At 41.5% G+C, this 19,876-nt stretch overlaps 1 protein-coding gene across 1 annotated transcript in view; it reads left to right on the top strand.

The window, feature by feature from the left end:
* The window catches only part of panx1a (pannexin 1a), an 84,793-nt gene extending 66,469 nt beyond the window's left edge, over nt 1–18,324 (top strand). The window contains exons 3-5 of the mRNA XM_043691504.2: nt 9,656–9,873; nt 12,036–12,712; nt 18,039–18,324. Of these exons, the coding sequence (XP_043547439.1) occupies nt 9,656–9,873; nt 12,036–12,712; nt 18,039–18,157 (1,014 nt within the window). The 3' untranslated portion in view covers nt 18,158–18,324. The remainder of the gene's footprint in view (nt 1–9,655; nt 9,874–12,035; nt 12,713–18,038) is intronic.
* Nucleotides 18,325–19,876: the final 1,552 nt, after the last annotated feature.

Below are 19,876 nucleotides of genomic sequence, written 5' to 3'. Positions count from 1 at the left end.
CGTTAGGCAGATTTCTCATTTCTTGCCAATTTCTAATTTCCTCCCTCTCCCCCTTCCACTTGTAGATGAGGGTGATGAAACCTCTCCTCATGGATTCGTTCATGGTACCTGCCAGAAGTATTCTGTCGTCCACCTCCAGCAGTACCTGGCCAATCAAGTCCCACAGAGCTGAATACAACTCGGCCGGTAAGTCATCGCTTCCGGGAGTTTTATTCTTTTCTAAGGACTTGAGGGCTTTGGTCAGCTCATCCAAAGGTAACGACTGGTCCAGCCTCTCCCAGGTGCTGTCATCTAAGACCTCTATGATAGAGGACAGGAACGACTGGGAGGCTGCGCTGAGATGTCTGACTGAGATGATGTTAATAAGCCATCATCTTCCTTCAGGCTTGAGCGTAGATCTCTCCTATGCACTTTCTGGAAGACGAAACACAAGCCTCATCCTACTCCACGGTCCTTTCACTGGACCAGAAACTTGTTATGGAGGCTTCAGAGGCAAAGAACGAGGCTTGCTAGCTCATCACCTCCTGGAAATCCACCGTGACATCGACCCCCATTGTCTGCAGTAGTAGTAAGTTCTGCATGCTTTTCTGGAGTTTGGACAGTTTTGCCCTCCTCTCTCTTGCCCTCTGAACATTTATTGAGGATAAAGAACCTCTTGATGTTCCCTTTGGCTGTTTCCCTCTAGCCCGCTGAAGACACAAAGAGGGGCTTCATGGTTCTCCAACCTGTGTAATCCCTTTTGAGCTCCTCAATATTTTCTGGGGTCAACAATTTCACATTCAGTTTCCACATTCCTTTGCCAGTTTGCTGGTCATCCTGTCGGTAACAGTTGGCTAGCAGGAGGCAGTGGTCAGAGAAGAACACTGGCTTGTTGTCAGTGGATCTGACCCAAGACCTTGCAAGGATGGAAATAGGGAATCTATTCTTGAGTGGATAGACCCGTCTAGCCGCAACCAAGTGTATCTACACTGCGCTCCATCTGCAGTGTAGCTTGGCAATTTCAATCATTTCCATCAGGAATCTGGATGTGGAGTCCAGTTTGCTGTCAGCCCTTCCAGATTGTCCATCCACACTGATGCAGTTGAAGTCTTCGGCCTGAATGACTGGCCTGGACATCGCCACAGCCATTCATTATTTACCGCAGGAACATACACGTTACTTAGTCTCAGTGAAGCATTTCTGTACATAACATCTGTTACGAAGAGGTGCCTCTCCACCACCTCCTTGCAGCAGAATACTCAGGCTGGAGGGATAACTATCATTTCCCCCTGATCAAATTGAAGATCAATAGGTCCAAAAACTTGGCCATCTCCTGCAGCTGCTGAGGTGCAGTATCCTGTACTCCTGCAGAAACAGGAGGTCCACATTGAGACTGGCCAGGTAAGCCAATGTGGAAACCCATCACATAGTAGATTTAGTGCTGCAAATGTTAGTACTGGTAATTTTAACACTCATTTCAAGAGTTTATTGAATTACCAAATGTCGATTCATCCACAGTATTGTCGCTGGGGAACTCACTGCATCCCTGCGGTGTGGAGGCATTGTTGGACAGTCTCCGCATTGAGGTAGCCATCCCATTCCTCCCTGGGGGGATTTCCCTCCTTTGGTGATTTTGGGGCAAGAACAAAGTCAGCAGGGTTCGGTTCAGAGTCTGACAGAAGGACTGTCAGAGGGTTGCTGTTCCTGGTTGCCGGATCTATGACATATTGCTACCCATTGGTTTCCAGTGGCTGGAGGTTGGGTTTCACCAGGCCCCTCAAGAAGTCCAGTATTTCTGGATTAGGGGGTGCTCCTCCTCCCCTAAAATACTCTACCTTTTTCTTGATGGTGGTCCCTCTTCACATCTTTGTCATCAGAGGTACTGCTGGTGTAGCCATTATGCAGCTGCCTCTTTCTGTTTTGCTGTAGGCTTGACATGTTTTCTTTTTCTAGTTGTTTCTCAACATTATCCACACCCCCACTTCATTCATCTCTTCCTCCTCTGTTGACTCCACCTGCTCAGGTGGAGTTTGGGTCTGTTGCTCTGCCTGTGCACTACCTACCTTTCCCTCCTCCGTGGCTTGGTCCTCCTTCTGAGTGTCCCTCGTTTCAGTCTTTCTTCTGGGAGTTGGCATCTTACTGACCTATAGGGTCAATGGGCTGGCGTTGCCACTTCTGGCCATCAGAGCATGTGATACCATCCCAACCTGCCCCCACCCCTTTCCCCATCTTGGGCAGGCATTGAATTGGTGGCCTGCTTCCCCACACAGGTTGCAGATTTTGGATCCCTTACATTCCTTAGTCAGGCAGCCCTCCTGTTTGCAGTAACTGTAGAGGGTCACTTTGCAGTCTGCTGCCATGTGTCCTGCCCTCCCACGTGTTTGGCACACGCTAGGCTGCCCCACATACCTCAGGTAGTCTCATCTCCCTTTGGCAAAGCTGGAGTATGGGTGGAGGATGTTCCCAGGGTCCTCCAAGCACAGTTGATGTTCATCTCAGTGGGTGTCCCAGGGAATAGACTGTAGAGCATGGAGTCCCATGTCACGGAGCTGCTCAGGCCAAACCTCGAGAAATACCAGTGTATTTCTCTCCAGACTTTCTTTGCATAGACACATTCCAGAAGGAGGTGTGTGATAGTCTTGTCCCCTCCACAGCTGCTTTGAGAGCAGCGTGTGGTTGCACAGAGAATCCAGGCATGCGTACAGGATCTCACAGGCAGTGCTCTCCTCACCACCACCCAAGTGATGTCCTGGTGCTTGTTTGAAAGTTCTGGCTATGAGCCATTCTGCCAAATGACTTTGACGGTCTGCTCAGGGAACCGTTCGACAGGACCGGCTGTCTCCTTTTCCTGCAGGACCTCAAGGAAATTATGTGCTGACCACTTCCTGATGGATTTGTAGTCGAAGGTGTTTTCCTTCACAAATTTCTCCACGAAGGACAGGTGATACAGAAATGGTCTAACCACTTGGAGTGTTCTGTGATAGCGTGGCCAGGCCCATCCTTCGCAACACCGGGGACAGGTAGAACCTCAGTAAGTGGTGACACTTGGTGATTGCATACCAGGAATCCACGCACAGAATGATGCAGCCACACACAAAGGTGGCCATTCAGGTGAGGCTAGCATTGGGTGTGTATTTTTCTCCTTTGTCTAGATCTTTGTATATAGTGTCCGTTCGGATGTGGTCCATTTTTGATCTCCATATGATTTGAAAGATGGTCCAAATGATACCGGCGGCACAGGTTCAGACCTGAACCACTTACAACAACACTGAGAGCACCTCACACCTGATGACCAGGCTCTTACCCACCATGGAGAGCAAGCGGTGCTCCATTCTGCCCAATTTCTGCCTCACCTTAGTGATATGCCCCTACCAAGACTTGGCACATGCCCAGCCCCAACCAAACAATTAGCACCTTCAGGTGGTTTGTCCTGACGATGAAGGGAATAGAAGATTGGTTGGCCCAGTTTCCAAAGAGCATGGCCTTGCTCTTGCCTCGATTTACCTTGGTCCCTGAGGCCCATTCGAACTGCTCACAGATGCATATGAGTTTGTGCACTGCCAGTGGATCCAAGCAGAAAATGACAATGTCATCCATGTATAGGGAGGCCTTAATTTGTAGGCCACCACTGCCAGATGTAATCACCCCTCTCAGGCTCGCATCCTTCCTGATGGACTTGGTAAATGGCTCGACACAGCACACAAACAAAGCATGAGAGAGTGGGCAGTCCTGCCTGACTCCATATCTGATGGGAAAGCTTCCTGATTCCCACCACTGATTGAGATTGCACTAATGATGTTGGTGTACAGCAGTTGGATCCAATTGCAGATTCCCTCCCCAAAGCCCATTTTGGAGTGTGTATGTATGTGTGCAATATCCTGTCAAAGGCTTTGTCCTGGTTCAGGCTGATGAGGCAGGTGTCCACCCCCCTGTCCTGCATGTAGGTGGTTGTATCCCTGAGGAGCACAAGACTCTCAGCAATCTTCCTGCCAGGTACAGCACAGGTTTGGTTGGGGTGAATCACCAATCCCAAAGCAGAGCTGACCCAGTTGGCAACGACCTTTGGTAAGATTTTGTAATCCACATTTAACAGTGAGATTGGTCGCCAATTTCTGATCTTCTCCCTCTCCCCCTTGCGCTTGTAGATGAGGATGATGATAACGTTGCTCATAGATTCGCTCATGGTATCTGCCAGAAGCATACTGTCATACGACTTCAGCAGGTCCTGGCCAATCAAATCCCATAGAGCAGAATAGAACTTCACCGGTAAGCCATCGCTTCTGAGAGTTTTATTATTTTCAAAGGACTCGTGGGTCTTGGTTGGCTGGTCCAGACTCTCCCATGTGCTGTCATCTTAAAACCTCCATGATAGAAGACAGGAACATTTGGGAAACCACAGTATCAATGGGTGTCGTGTCATACAATCTGGCCTAGAAGCATTTGCTAACCCTTAGGATGTCAGACTGAGATGACATTACCAAGCCATCTTCACCTTTCAGGAGAAAGTGAGGACTGCAGATGCTGGAGATCAGAGCTGAAAATGTGTTGCTGGAAAAGTGCAGCAGGTCAGGCAGCATCCAAGGAGCAGGAGAATCGACTTTTCGGGCATGAGCCCTTCTTCAGGAATCCTGATTCCTGAAGAAGGGCTCATGCCTGAAACGTCGATTCTCCTGCTCCTTGGATGCAGCCTGACCTGCTGCGCTTTTCCAGCAACACATTTTCAGCATCTTCACCTTTCAGGTTGCTAAGCACGGAGCTCTCCTTGTGCGCCTTCTGGAAAAAATAATGTAAGCACGTCTCGTCCTGCTCCATGGACTGGACCCTGGACTGGAAGATTATCTTGGAGGCCTCAGAGGCAAAGAGTGAGGCTTGCTAGCCCTTCATCTCCTGGAGGTTCTCCGTGACATTGGCTCCCATCATCCGCAGCAGGATATTTTTCTGGAGTTTGGACAGTTTTCCCTGCCTCTATCTCACCTTCTGTACACCTTTGAGGATACAAAACCTCCTGATGTTTCTTTTGACTGTTTCCCACCAGTAGGCTGGAGACTGTAAGAGGGAATTCACGGTTCTCCAACCTGCGTAATCCCTTTTGAACTCCTCAATGTTTTCTGGTGTCAACAATCTCGCGTTCAGCTTCCACATTCCTTTGCCAGCCTGCTGGTAGTCCTGTAGGTGACAGTGTGCCAACAGGAGGCAGTGGTCAGAGAAGAACACCGGCTTGACATCGGTGGATCTGACTGAGAACGCTTGGGACACAAACAAGAAGTCTATCCTTGAGTGAATAGACCCATCTGGCTGCAACCGGGTGTATCTACACTGCGCTCCATCTGAAGGGTCGCTGAAGACATTGAGCAGCTTGGCATCTTTGACTGTTTCCATCAGGACTCCGGACATGTTGTCCCTCCCCACCCCTCCCAACCTTCACCACCAGATTGTCTGTCTGCATCTATGATACAGTTGAGGTCTCTGCTAGAATGACCAGCCTGGACATAGTCAGCAACAGTGGAAGCTGCTGCAGGATGGCCGAACACTCACTCTTTCCCGATGGGGTTTACACTTTAAATAGTCTCAAGAAGTGTTTTTGTACATAATGTCTGCTATGAGGACGCGCCCGCCCACTACCTCCTTAACTTCAGAGATGGTGAAGTTGCCTCCTCACAGCAGGATAGCCACACTGGAAGAGCGGTTATCATTGTCCCGCAGCCAAATTGAAGGCCCATGGGCCCAAAAGCTCGACCCTCTCCTATAGATTGTACTTTTCAAAGCTCAGACTTCAGCTCATCAATTCTGAACCAGAGTTCCTTGAGCAACCAATACTTACTAGACGTGATCACTATGAATTACTATTTTCCATCAGTACCCACATCATGCAGGTACAAAGTATTGTCTGGCCTGCATCTCAATATTATTTTTAATTTGTATTTTTATATTTACGACTGGTCTTTAGTTTTAGTCTAAAAATATTTGTCCACTTTATTCAACTGTTCAAATGAGCAATTATTTATCAACCAATGACCTTGCAGCTTTTCTTGTGATAACATTCCTTTTGTTCACTTCTGATTCCCGAATCTCCAAATCCTCTGATTTCTTTCTCTGTCTGTCTGTGTGTGTATGTGTGTTTGTGTGTGTGTGTGTCTTTATCTGTCTGTCTTTGTCTGTCTCTCTCTCTATCTGTGTCTCTCTCTTTCTCCCCCCCCTTCCCTCCCACAAAAAATCTTCAAGATGTTGATCAAAAAAAAAGTAATATCTTGTTTAATCATGTTGATGGGAGATGGTGGTATAGTGGTAACGTCACTGGATTAGTGATCCAGAAACTTAGGTTAATATTCTGGGGACCTGGACTCAAATCGCACCATGGAGAAAGCAAGGACTGCATTGCTGGAGATCAGAGACAAAAAGTGTGGTGCTGGAAAAGCACAGCCAGTCAGGCAGTATCCGAGGAGCAGTAGAGTCGACGTTTCAAGCTTATGCTCTTTAACACGAATTCCTGATGAAGAGTTTATGCTCAAAATGTCAACTCTCCTGCTCCTCAGATGCTGCCTGACTAGCTGTGCTTTTCCAGCGCCATTCTTTTTGACTTAAATCTCACCATGGCTGATGTTGAAATTTGAGTTTTAATAAAAACCTGGAGTAAAAAGCTATCCCAATGTTTACCAAAAAAACAGTCAATTTTCATTAAAAAAAACTCATCTGATTCACTTGTGTCCTTTTTTGGGAAAGGAAATCTGACATCTATACCTGTTCAGGCCTACATGTGACTCCAGATGCATGGCATAACAATTCACCCTTAAACTGCCATTTGAAATGACCTGTTAAGCCTTTCAGTTCAAAGCAGTTAAAGGTTAGGCAATAAATGCTAGCCTAGCTAGAGACAGTCGCATCCCCATGAATAATTGAAGAAAAGGTGCAATTTTACCAGTATGCATGGTGAAGTGTGGAGGAGAAGGGGAGTGGTAACTAATTGAACTTTCAATCGCTGCCACTTTTAGGACTCTGATTTGCAAGTGCTTATTTAGAACGTTGTAATTTACATTAAAGGCAATGTGTTTGAACTTCAACTTTGAAAATTACTCTGAGCAACTCCCTCACTTGTATGGTAGTGTGGTGAATGCTTCATGTGCAACAAGAAAAAGCCTGTTTCAGATGTTAGAAGAAAATAAGATGGATCCACCATGGGATTTATAATTTTGATGAGAAATGTTCAGGCTTAATTCCAGAGACATTTAAAAATGGCATGCAAGATCTGTTTCTGGATTTTGTACCAGTGTTTTGCATCAGTTTTTGCTAATGTATAATAATCAATTGGGTAATGAGCCCATTGCTACATGCCCAATCTGGCTGGCTTCAATGGACTTAGAGATCTCCAAACCCCTACAATTTGCATTGAATTTGGGCCATCGCCAGTGTCCCACAACCCAAACAATGGGCTAGAAGGTATTTAACATTTCATGATAATATCTGAGGAATGAAGCTTGGCTGAACAGCAGGAGTATTCACTACCTTTCTTCTAATAGTGCCATTGAGCTTTAATTCTTCATTTCAACAAGCAGAATCAGCAAATGGGAATTTGATGCTCAGTGACACCCAGGTGTTGGCATTTGTAGTAGTGTCATACTCCCACTCAATGCTGGTGGAAGACTCTTGGTGCATGGATATCATCTCTGCATTTGAACCAGAAGTACGTGTGAATGTTATAGCTGTTAATGTCTTTAGCTGTACCCATACTATTGTAATTCTGGTGTGAAACCAAGTCATTATGAAATCATAATCTAATGTATTTTAATATCTCAAAGTATTAACTACCATTTGTTACTATGTTCCATTCTTAGCTAATAAATGTGTACATCATGTCTCTATTCTTCCATGACTGTGGTGTTTTCAGTTTCTTAATAAATTAGTCACTTAGGAGTTCAAGGATCCTTTTCTCATTTTCATTAAAAACAGTTTCTTCTGTTGATGTTATTTGCATTAACTGTTTTTGTTAAGAAAAATATACTTTTCCTACCATGTTTCACGATACTGTTTAACCTGATCATAAAGCCAGCAATTGACACTTACTTGAAAAGTTGTGTCAAAGTAAGATGGGGGGGGTGATAGGGTGACATTGCATTGAAAAGTAGGGAGAGTGGTAACATGGCATTGTATAGAATCCCCTCCCTCTCTGCTGAACTCTCTTTCCCATTCCCTTGAGTCAGCCTGTGCTTCCTCTGCTTCCCACATCACTAATATGCGGGTCTGGGATGATACTTGACCTCAGGCTAATATCGTATTGGCAACAGCTATCATCTCCTCCGTGAACTTGCCAATCACTGAAGTTCTGGCTTCTGGCTGATAGCTCCTAGTGGATGGAGTATCTGCCCTCGGGGTCCTTGATCTGAAAGAGGTGATCACGGTCAAATTAAGTGCCTGAATGTTACTTAGTACAGCAAGCCTAAAAAAGGTGACACGGGGCTCTCATTGGCACAAATTGAGTTTAATAAGTTTCAGTTGCATGGAATGCAAAGCTGAAATTTTAAGTCCACCTTTCTCTCCCCAGTCAGTAGTTGACTGTCCCTCAGTAATTCCCACTGCTACTGGTGACCTCAAGGCCAGCCATTCTAGGTATTGAATTCAACAGCATCATTATATCTGGGCAATTGGGCAGTTTTTGCAGTAAACTAGCTGTCATGTCCAGACTCCTGATGGAAACGAGCTGCATGTTGTTTTTAGCAACCCTACAGATGGAGTGTTTCAGTAAGGTTAAATGGGCTCGCTCATTCTACAGTAGAGTTCCTGTTTGTGTTCAGTGTTCACTGTCTTCTTCTGACCACTACCTCCTACTGGCTGGATGTCACTTACTGGAAGATCATTAGATTGGCAGCAGCACATGAAAACTGAATATGAAATATTGACACTAGAAAACATCAAGACGTTTATCAGACCACAAATCTTGGAGAATCTTTACAACCTCCTTTCAGTCCTAAGAGCAAACGTTACAAGGTTTTGCATTCTCAAAGGTGTTCAGAAACCATGACCAAGCCTGAAAGAACTATCCAGACTGAGAATGCAGAATCTGTCTCTGCTGCAGTCAGAGAGTTAATGTCAAGGAGAATCTGTAAGTGGTGGAAAGTCACTAGAACTCTGTTTTTAGTGTGAAGATCTCCAATGTCATCTGTGGTCCAGTGTGTATTCTGTGAAGTGAGTTGAGATGTACACACACTTTTCTTTTTCCTAAAGGTATGTGAAAAGCTCTGTAATCAGGCAGAAGGCAGAAGGTAGCTTTGTAACTTCATCAAAGCCTGCCAAATTTGATCAGAAAATTCTTTTGCGCTGAGCTTTACATTGTGAAGCCCACCAATAGCATGGATTTCCAGTGCAAAGAGCTGTCATTGACCAGATTGATCTTGTCAGATTTAAAAGTTTGGTGCTTGAGAAATCCGCTGCAGGGGAAGAGAATAACACTACCATGAGAAGCTGAACCTTGAGAGGAAACCTTTTCAGGCTGTTTGTGCCAGAGAATATTGAACATGTACATGTATATTTCATCATTTGTCTGGCAAGCATAATAGCTCATACACTATGCATTGTATTGTATGTAACATTAAATTTTGGACTTATTTATGTAATTCTTTATAAATTTATCAATTATATGTGAAAAAACACTCTTCTCATACAAAACCTTTTCTCTTTAATGTAGGTGTTTCCATATGTTCTTCTGCTTGGGGCAATCCTTATGTATATTCCAGCCTTATTTTGGCAGTTCACTGCAGCACCTCAGCTTTATGGTGAATTGACTTTTATAATAGAAGAGCTTGATAAGGCTTACAATCGTGGAATTAGATTAGCACAGCACATTGCCAGCACCAGTGGATTTGATGTCAATGGCTGGCCCCAATCCTTTGGGGAACCGAGTGGGTATGTAGATAAGCTATTTGTTGTATTTTGTATCGTAATAAGTTACTGCAGCTATCCCGAGCCTCTGCATCAAATTGATTGCTATATTAAACAAATTGTATAGAATGGTAGACAGATGAGGTCATATAATGTCTTTGTGGTTACAGTAACAATCATTTATTTAACGTTGAATTGTAGATTAATGGAAAATGAGCTTATTTTCCTGACTGTTGCTTTTTAAGAGTTTTTATTGGCAACATTCTAGCAAAACAAGGCTTTTGTGGGAGTGGATGGGGATCATGAAATATGTAATTATGTTAATGCAAATGCAAAATATACAAGAACAGAAAGAAAGGGGCAATCATGGCACAAACATTTCTCAACTTTCTAATTAGCTATTTAGCAAGAATCAGCAAGAAAATAAGGCAAGTATTTCACTTGAAACACACAATATTTGACAAATTCTAAAAGATTATGAACTGAATTCTCTTTTTTTTTCTGGAGCATTTGGAGTTCAGCCCACCATTCTAACCTTGCAGCATTGCTGACCTATTTTTGTGGTTTGGGTTCATTGGGCATACAGTGTGATCTTTCACTGCCAAAATGTTTTGTTATATTGTCGAAAGAGATGAGAAAATTAAAGAGGCAGACAAATCCTGAAGGAGAACTCATATATAGCTTTTGTAAAACATAGACAAATTAAATGTTGGTGGCATGATGTTAGGCTTCACTTGCTGGTACTGCCATACTGCAAAATTTAATGGGATACGTTCACACCTCCTTCAGATTACTGCTCACATGGTGAAAACTAAAATTTACTTAAAGTATTTCCAGTCTCATTTATGTTGATGTGTGATACATTGAACACTGTTGTTTACCATGAGAAAGAGAGTGGTAAAGAAGTTCATATTTCTCTGTTTCATATGTTGTAATTTTTGGGAGTCCATTGCCTGATGCCCTGAGAATACTGCATAGTTTCAAAAGACTACTTCTATAATAAACAAATTTAAACAGCATTGACTAAACATTATTGGCTAGCCAACTAACTTGCTAAATTACAGAGAGATTATTCCATTTTAACTTTTAATACAACCAAAATCACTATGCTACAGTTACATTTCACTGTAGTTTTTCTGCAGAATTGTTGTTTTTACAGAAAGAAGACCAATTTATCTTCCAACTTCCAATTCGAGTCATAGAGTCAGAAAGATAAACAGCACAGAAACAGACCCTTCAGTCCAACTCATCCATGCTGACTAGATATTCTAACCTAATCTAGTTCTATTTGCCAGCACTTGGCCCATATCCATCTAAATCCTTCCTATTCATATATCCATCCAGATGCCTTTTAAATGCTGTAATTGTACCAGCTTCCACCACTTCCTCTGGTAGCTCATTCCATACATGCATCACCCTCTGTGTGAAAACATTGCCCCTCATGTCCTTTTTACACCTTTTCCCTCTCACCCTAAACCTATGCTCTCTAGTTCTGGACCTCCCCACCCCAGGGAAAAAATCTTGTCTATTTATACTATCCATGCCCCGCATGATTTTATAAAACTCTATAAAGTCACCCTCAGCCTTTGGCTTGCTTTTCCTCATTTCATTTAGCAGTAAGATCAGGAAACCATTAAAAAGTACTCCTCTGCATTTCCGGGGAAGTACGAAACCATCCACCAGCTGTAAGGCATTACGTCAGCCCTTAGCTATGTCAACACAAACCTTTGAGATCCCTTAGATTGTCACTGGATGCAGCTGCATCTCTTAAACCAGAGACTGTCTGTCTTCCCACAATTCCACTCGTAGCTCGCAGAAGGAACTACAGTTGCTGCAGTCCTTTGTCTCTCTATTCCTCTTTATTTTTGTCCAAAAACTTAGAGACTGAAAGTCTGTCTACAGTCAGTGTAGGTCTCCAGGTGTGAGAACTTTACAATTTTCTCCTGTAGGCATCACCCTGAGCCTCTTTGGTGTAATGCGTGTCCAAGCTACCTGGCCTGTCATCAGGCAGAGCTCTTCACATCTTTCTTTATGATCCTATTTTGACTTGAATTAAAAGGTCAGTCCCAAAGCGGATTAATCTTGTAAAAATTTACATTAATACCAAAATGACTAAAATAGATCACCTAAAAATAGTACATCATGTTTTAGGTTCTCTTAATTAAACGTTCTTTCTTTAACTTTAGTGCCAAGGAGAAGAAGGAGAATTTTTTCCAGTTCCCAATCGTGGAGCGTTACTTGAAATCAAAAGAAGATTCCTGGAGTATGTTGACATTGTATCTTATTCGCAAAGGCCTCGCTCTCACTTTTCTTATACTTGCCTGCATCTACTTGGGGTATTACATCTCTCTGACCTTTCTCACGGATGAATTCAGATGCTCAGTTAAAACTGGTATTTTGGGGAATGAAACAAGCATACCAGAATTTTTTCAATGCAAACTCATTTCTGTTGGAATTTTTCAACTTCTAAGTATTGTCAACATTGTTGTATATATCCTCCTTATACCAGTTGCAGTGTATGGCATGATTTTTCCTTTCAGAAAAAACTTCACTTTTCTAAAGGTATATGAACTTTTACCACAGTTTGAAGTGATGAACATTACCAAAAGTTATTGGAATGATTTGAATCTGTACCTTCTATTCCTGGAAGAAAATATCAGTGAAATAAAATCCCATAAATGCCTTAAAGTGCTAGAACACATAAAAGGTAAGGAGTTATTAGAACCATCTATGATGGATGCAATGATGCCTTTAATAGCCCTTGGACAAGTCAAGTCAGATACAGTGGATGGTTTGGCCAAACACAAGAAAGCTGATCAAAAATCTGACCCCAATATGGACCAGAATGCAACACAACTGAAAGGTAAGACATTTTGTTGAAATAAACTTCAAAACAGGCACCTTTTTTGTAAAGAATGTATAGATCAAAAGCCCTGGTTTCTTTTGTACTATAACACATATATTTTTACACTAGAAAAATATATATCATAATTTAAAAACATCATACCCTTCTCAAACTGAGGGTGGCAACAACTGATTCCAGCAGTATGGCTTGTTTTGATGGCCATTCTGAACAGAAACCTATTTCAATGGACCAGAATAGTCTCAAAATTCCTATTGAAATTACTAGGAAAAAGAAACATCTACATCACTATTTGCTACAAGGATCTTTCCATAGTGTGCACTCAGGATTATTTTCAAGTGTCTTAAATTTTAAGTAGGTTAAAAGGAATTTTCCTGAGCTTTGTTCCCATGACTATCTGTTCTCTAAATGCTGCAAAAAGAAGTGACCATCCAGATTAGTTAGTTTCTGTCTCTTTAAGTTTGACATAGGATTTTCTGAATGAAAATGGTGACTGCTTGGTTTATATTGAAGCATGGAGACATGGACTATTCTCAACAATGAAGAAGAGAGAATATTTCCAGCCTCTTCCCTCATTTTCCTGTTTGTCACCTTACTGAGTATCTGGGCAATTGTGCAGGAAGTATAAGGCACTCTTCCCTACCTTTCAAAGATCGACTGGAATCTTGGGTCAGGTCAAAGCTATTCAGATAGGGCCAATAGTTAAGCAATTCCACGGAATCAGTGCTTTTCTATCCTGTATTGGAATTTAGGCTTGTAAAAGGCCCTGGCTCATAAATTCCAGTCATCTTAAGACACAATATCAGCAGCACGCACTGATGAAATTTAAAAGCAAAATACTGCAAATGCTGGTTATCTAAAACAATTCTTCAGTTCTGAAGAAGTCATACTGGACTCAAAATGTTAACTCCGTTTCTGTCTCCACATATGCTGACAGACCTGGTGAGTTCCTGCAGCATTCTCTGTTTGTTGGTGAAATTTAATATGAGTAATGTGTGTCCTGCCCAAAGTTAGGACAACTGGCTGGACCCCTGAGTCTAAATGCAATAATCAAACACTTATTCTCTGTCAGGATAATCCAGAATCTAATAAAACTGAAATCCTGTTGCAAGGAGGTGCTAGCCAATTAAAAGCGACCAGTTCTTTACTACTGGTAGTACCAGGAGGAGCAGAGACCACTCTGAGAATAATGCTCGGATGTACATTGGGATTTGCCAGTGGGAGTCTAAAGAGAGTGAGTGTGGGCTGGTGTGAGAATTACAAGGAGAGAATCACCTGATCGGTAGGGTGAATGAAGTGGTAGTGCTGAGGAGTCAGGTCAGGATTCATTATTAGTCCACTTCCAACCTATGAATTATAGCAATGAGGGACCCTCCAGGAGGCTGCAGGCAAAGTTGAACAGTTTATATGTAGTGAGTATCTCATCTGCATTTCTGGCTTAATGTATAAAGGCTTCCCTTTTCCACCTGGAACGATCAGAAATGGACTACAAGGACCTATCTTGCATTATTCTCCCAATCAATGGGAGCCCCAGTCTCCCAACCTGCTTCCAAAAGAGACATGGAATTCTACTCTCAGTGTGCTATTATTTCTGTGTTAACAGCCAAGCGAATATGGCGGATCATTATTTCAAAAGTTATACATTTATTCTAGAACTTATTTCACATAAACCAGTCATTTTTGCTCTAAAATGAATGAATTGACAAAAATAAAGACTGGAAGCTGGAATTTATTTGTAAATAAAGCAGACAAATTGAATGAGATACTAAAACAAGATATTTAGCTATATCTATTCTACATTAAATTTGCTAAGTAAATTTACATATTTAATTTTACAATACATTTAAAAATTGTCAGATTCTACAGAAAATGAATTATTGTAATTACTGAACCATATACTTGCAATGGTATTTGTTCCTATAGGTAATACTGTAGTTGTGAGTTTAGATGTGACACAGTAGCACTACATGGAGGATATTGGTTAAGACCTACAAACTACTAAGAACCAAATTTGCTGCATGACAGTTAAGTTTCACACTTTGGCAATTCTAAAACATCATACTACTTTTATTCAGTATGTTTTGTCAATTAGCTAAGTGGAAGAACGTGTGACCCCAGAACCTACACAGGGCATTTCGATAAAGTTAATTGTGTGAGACGTTACCCGCTTCACGAAAGTGCACCTCACTGACCCAAAGCATAAATCTTTGTTCCTAATTGGAGATTTGCTGGTGGCTGTTACGACAAATAAAGATCAAGCATGTTTTTTGTAAAAACTGATTGATAACTCCCTGTATTGTGCCTGAGAAGCAAGTTGAAAATCTTTCGCAAGGTCTTCAATTGTGTATTTGTGAAAGTTGAAAATCTATCGCAAGGTCTTACAATTGTGTCCAAATGAATACAATCTTCAGTCTCACCCCAACTTTCACTCTTTCACTTCTCTGATTTGAGTATTTTCTCCTTTTACACCTTTTGCTTCCACCCATTTTCAGTATCAATGTACACCTAACACATCTTTTAAATAGTTAAAAAATTTACTGCTGATTTGCTATCAGAGTTAAAAATCAGTACATGAGATAGCCAACTTGTACGTCTTAATTACAGCTATGAATGTGAGGTTCTGAGAGTTTTGCTATCTTTGTGGAACTTGCATCTGTTCATAGAGATCCTTATAGATCCCTCAAATAGATAAGTTTTATTACTGTAATTGGAGCAGACAGCCTTGCTAGTTGAATTTTCTTTGTAGCGAGGCCCAAATGTGAGGACTGAAAACTAGACCTGGATTGTTCAGGTGCCTCGGGCTGAGCCTTTCATTCACATGGCAATTAATTAGTTGCCTCCAGGTCTCTCATTCCTTTGAAAGACAGGATCACATTCCCAGGAGTTTCTGGCCAGTCAGATGTTGCACTTGGCAGTGCCATCAGGAACAGTGACCTCTGATGGGAATGTGCCTCAAAGTCAAGGATGCCATAGAGAGCAGACTCCTCTAGTCAGATAAGTTGGGTCTGGAGGTACTAGTGCTAGCTAGGCAAGTCCCTGCAGAGTAGGTGATGTGGATGGGGTTGGGAGGATGAGTGGTGATTGCTGGGGTGAGCTTTTGTGCAGGAATGCTCATTGTCACCAGGTAGCTCCTTAATTGATCACAGCATTCCCAAGCAAAGGTCCCAGGGACATAGCCATACTTCACCAGGTGGATTATAGTCAAGGAAAGCCACAGCCATCAATCACCGCTATTCTGTTTCCTCCCATTCAGCTAATGTCCTATCCAAGCTGCCACTATTCTTTTTATTCATGAATTTTAACTTTACTGGCAAGTCTAATTTTTTGTTCTTTTATCAAACACCTTTTGGAAATCCATATGCACCAGATAAACTTTGTTATCCACATCAGCTCTCCCAGTTACCTCATCAAAATCTCAATCAAGTCTCAGCTGAGTATCTATAAAATCCAAAGTTTGTGAGAAGATTTGTAGCTCGGGTGCTCATTGTTTTGGTTCTGTTCGCTGAGCTGGGAATTTGTGTTGCAGATGTTTCGTCCCCTGTCTAGGTGACATCCTCAGTGCTTGGGAGCTTCCTGTGAAGCGCTTCTGTGATCTTTCCTCCGGCATTTATAGTGGTTTGAATCTGTCGCTTCCGGTTGTCAGTTCCAGCTGTCCACTGCAGTGGCTGGTATATTGGGTCCAGGTCGATGTGCTTATTGATTGAATCTGTGGATGAGTGCCATGCCTCTAGGAATTCCCTGGCTGTTCTCTGTTTGGCCTGTCCTATAATAGTAGTGTTATAGGACAGGCACTACTATTATAGGACAGGCCAAACAGAGAACAGCCAGGGAATTCCTAGAGGCATGGCACTCATCCACAGATTCAATCAATAAGCACATCGACCTGGACCCAATATACCAGCCACTGCAGTGGACAGCTGGAACTGACAACCGGAAGCGACAGATTCAAACCACTATAAATGCCGGAGGAAAGATCACAGAAGCGCTTCACAGGAAGCTCCCAAGCACTGAGGATGTCACCTAGACAGGGGATGAAACGTCCGCAACACAAATTCCTAGCTCGGCGAACAGAACCACAACATCTATAAAATTCTTCCACCATCAAGGTTAAACCATAAATTAAGCATTTAGCCTTAAACTCTTTCCTAAACAAGTGTAAACTTTTGAAATTCTCCAGTCCTGTAGAATCTATCGGGAATTGGAAAATTATGACCCTAGCCTCTGAAGATTCCACCTTTACTCAGCACCCTGTGGCTTCTGATGCATCCATCCAGTCAACGTGATTGATCAACTTTAAGTCTGACCAGCCTTTAACTGTGCTGAATCATCTCTCATATTTCTAATTGCTTATTAAGGCATTAGAGGTTGCAGAAGAGATTCATGAAAATATGTTCAGGAATGAGTAATTTCAGTTAGAAAGGTAAATTAGGAATAAAAACTCTTAGAAAGAAAGAGGAGATTTGATGGAGGTTTTCAAAATCATGAAGAGGTCCAGACAGAGAGAAACTGACCATACATGAAATGCATGAGAATGAGAGGGCATAGATTTAAATAATTGGTAAAAGCAGCAAAAGTATTAGGAGAAAAAAAACTTTTTCTTGTAGTGAGTGGTTAGTCTTTGAAATACACTGTCTCTGAGTGTGGTAGAGGCAGACTCAATTGAGACCTTTGATTGGAATACACTTGTGCTCTGAAGAGGAAGAATGAGCCTCTTCCAAATCCTTTTTGATTTATCCCTCCTGCTCTCCCTGCCTCTCTTTCACCTTTGATAGTTTGCATTGGCCTTAACAGGCGTTTCATGTATATTATTTATTTGGAAACACAGGTGTTTTACTGATGGTGTTTAATTGATGGGGGAAAGAAAATACCATGGATGATTTAGTGACAAGGTTAAAAATAAAATTCAGTTGAGAGTAAGAGCACTTCTGGATGTATAAAAAATAAGAGGAAGACTGTACAGGGTTACACAGAAAAGGCTAGAGAATGGCACTAAGGGAACTGTGAATTCAGGGAGCTGGGCAAATGGGTCAAATGGTCTCCTTTTATGATGCATCAATTCTATGATTCTGAGATAATTTATAAATGCATTCCCACAGAAACAAAAGCAAAAGATGAACTAAACAGAAGAGGGTGCACTGCTGGTTTTCTTGGTATATTAGAAATCAACCTAGGTTCTGGTTCAAGTAAAAATATTCTGGAGTGCAGAAAATGAAATTACATCCAATGTTCACTTGAAACAATGAAGCTAAAAAACTTATCAAAAAAATCTGAAATTTGTTCATTATCAAGATGAATAAATGTGACCTTTTCACAACTGTTTTCACAGTAATTACTAAATCGGCTTCTGCAGAAGATGGGATCAGATCCACCGATGAAGAAAGAGACGAGTCCATGGCTTTACGACAAAGACTTCTGGAATCTCAAATTTGCAGTTCAAACTGTTAAAATATGGAATTAACAATGTGCATCAGTTCCTAAAGACAAATATGAGATCTTAATTTATAAGAGTATTAGCCTGTATATTTGTGTTGTCAGAACAGTGAACTATAGACTGCTCAAGTTTCTCTTGAATCTTAATTGTTTGTTGCCCGGTAAAGTCCTTTATCTTTAAATGTGTACTTTGGTCTTCAATGTGCATTTCTCACATTTTTCTAAGTAAATATCAGTATTTTAGCAAGACTATTGAGTCAGCTTAAAATAGAATGCAGATTGTCAAATCTGGTTAAAATTAATCAGATATTGCTGAGCTTAACTCAATAGAGTCGATGTCTAATTTTTAAAAAGTATTTATACTATGATTGTAATAATGTCATCTTTATTATCTCTTATTTGGAGATATGATTGTGGATATTGTGTTCATATTGAGCCTTTGGGTTAATGGTAGAATTTTCACCACCAAGTCAAAAGTGTAGCACTGAAGCATCACTCCAGGTAGCCTAGATCAACAGAGACTATAATATGGTCATCACTGTATTTATTCGACAAGGTGCTCACATCTGGATTCCCCCTGCCACTCTAAATTAAAACAAGTACGTTGCATAACATAATCTTGGTTGCATTCTCGGAGAAGATTCTCTGATGATAAGACTCACGACAGCAGTGATGGGAAGCCAACCCAACTGTTCCTAATAAGTGACTCAAGAATCGCGTGAGAGAAAGTGAGGACTGCAGATACTGGAGATCAGAGTCAAAAACTGTGGTACTGGAAAAGCACAGCAGGTCAGGCAGCATCCAAGGAGCAGGAGAGTTGATGTTTCGGGCATAAGCCTGGTCTGCTGTGTTTTTTCAGCACCAATCTATTAGAATCTCATGTGAGACTTGAGTTAAGATTTGTCCTAGGTAAGAATACAACAGATGGATTGTATTGATGCTGAACATAATTACAGGAAAATAATTATTTTAGAATAATTAAATACAGATGCTGTGTAACAACATCTTTGAACAATATTTGAGGAGGAAAATGCTCTCAATGTTACCTTAACTAGACGAATGATCATTTTAATTATGGAATATAAAAAGTCTTTCTCATGTCTTTCAATTCTTTTTATCATTCAAAGTTGTTGGATTTTTCAGGATTTTACAAATATGCATTGGTCAGTTTTCCATTGTTGCATTTGCCAGCTTATGTTTGTCCATTTCTGTGAATAGGAGGACAGTTGCAACTGGTGAGCATGGAGTTGGAAAACCTATTATTCAATTAAAGTGGAATCTCCCCATGGAATATAGCCAGAAAAATAATAACTTTCTGATACGTCTGTGTCCAGGTTTTATAATTGCACTAGTTATAAGAGTCAAAAACAAGAATAAATGGTAATGGCTTTCAAAGATCTACCCAGCAACTGACTACCTGTCTCACGTGTAAGCCTGAAAAGAGAAAATACTGAATAAGAAAAGCAAGTCAGTCAACATCTGCAGAGAATGAATCTGGTTCTCAACTTTCAAAGAGTCCTGTACCAGTGCACTTGTGTAATGCCAGGGTTTCTATTTGTTTTAAATTTCAGGTGTGCTGTTTCTTGTTTTGTGTTTTATAGAAAGTATGAGCTGTTACTGTGGAATGTCACAAATGTTTACTGTAGAATTTGGGAAAACATGCCAAATGAAAAGTAGTTTATGTCACTTAAAACTCTGCTAGAAATATTTTCATTTTAGCATTGAATTTATTCT

The sequence above is a fragment of the Chiloscyllium plagiosum genome, unplaced genomic scaffold, assembly GCF_037043375.1.
Source record: "Chiloscyllium plagiosum isolate Xiang-an unplaced genomic scaffold, Cpla_swu_hap1 HiC_scaffold_6, whole genome shotgun sequence".
NCBI classification, from domain to species: domain Eukaryota; kingdom Metazoa; phylum Chordata; class Chondrichthyes; order Orectolobiformes; family Hemiscylliidae; genus Chiloscyllium; species Chiloscyllium plagiosum.
The sequence above is the reverse complement of the archived record's forward strand: the minus strand, read 5'-3'. Positions and strand labels throughout refer to the sequence as shown.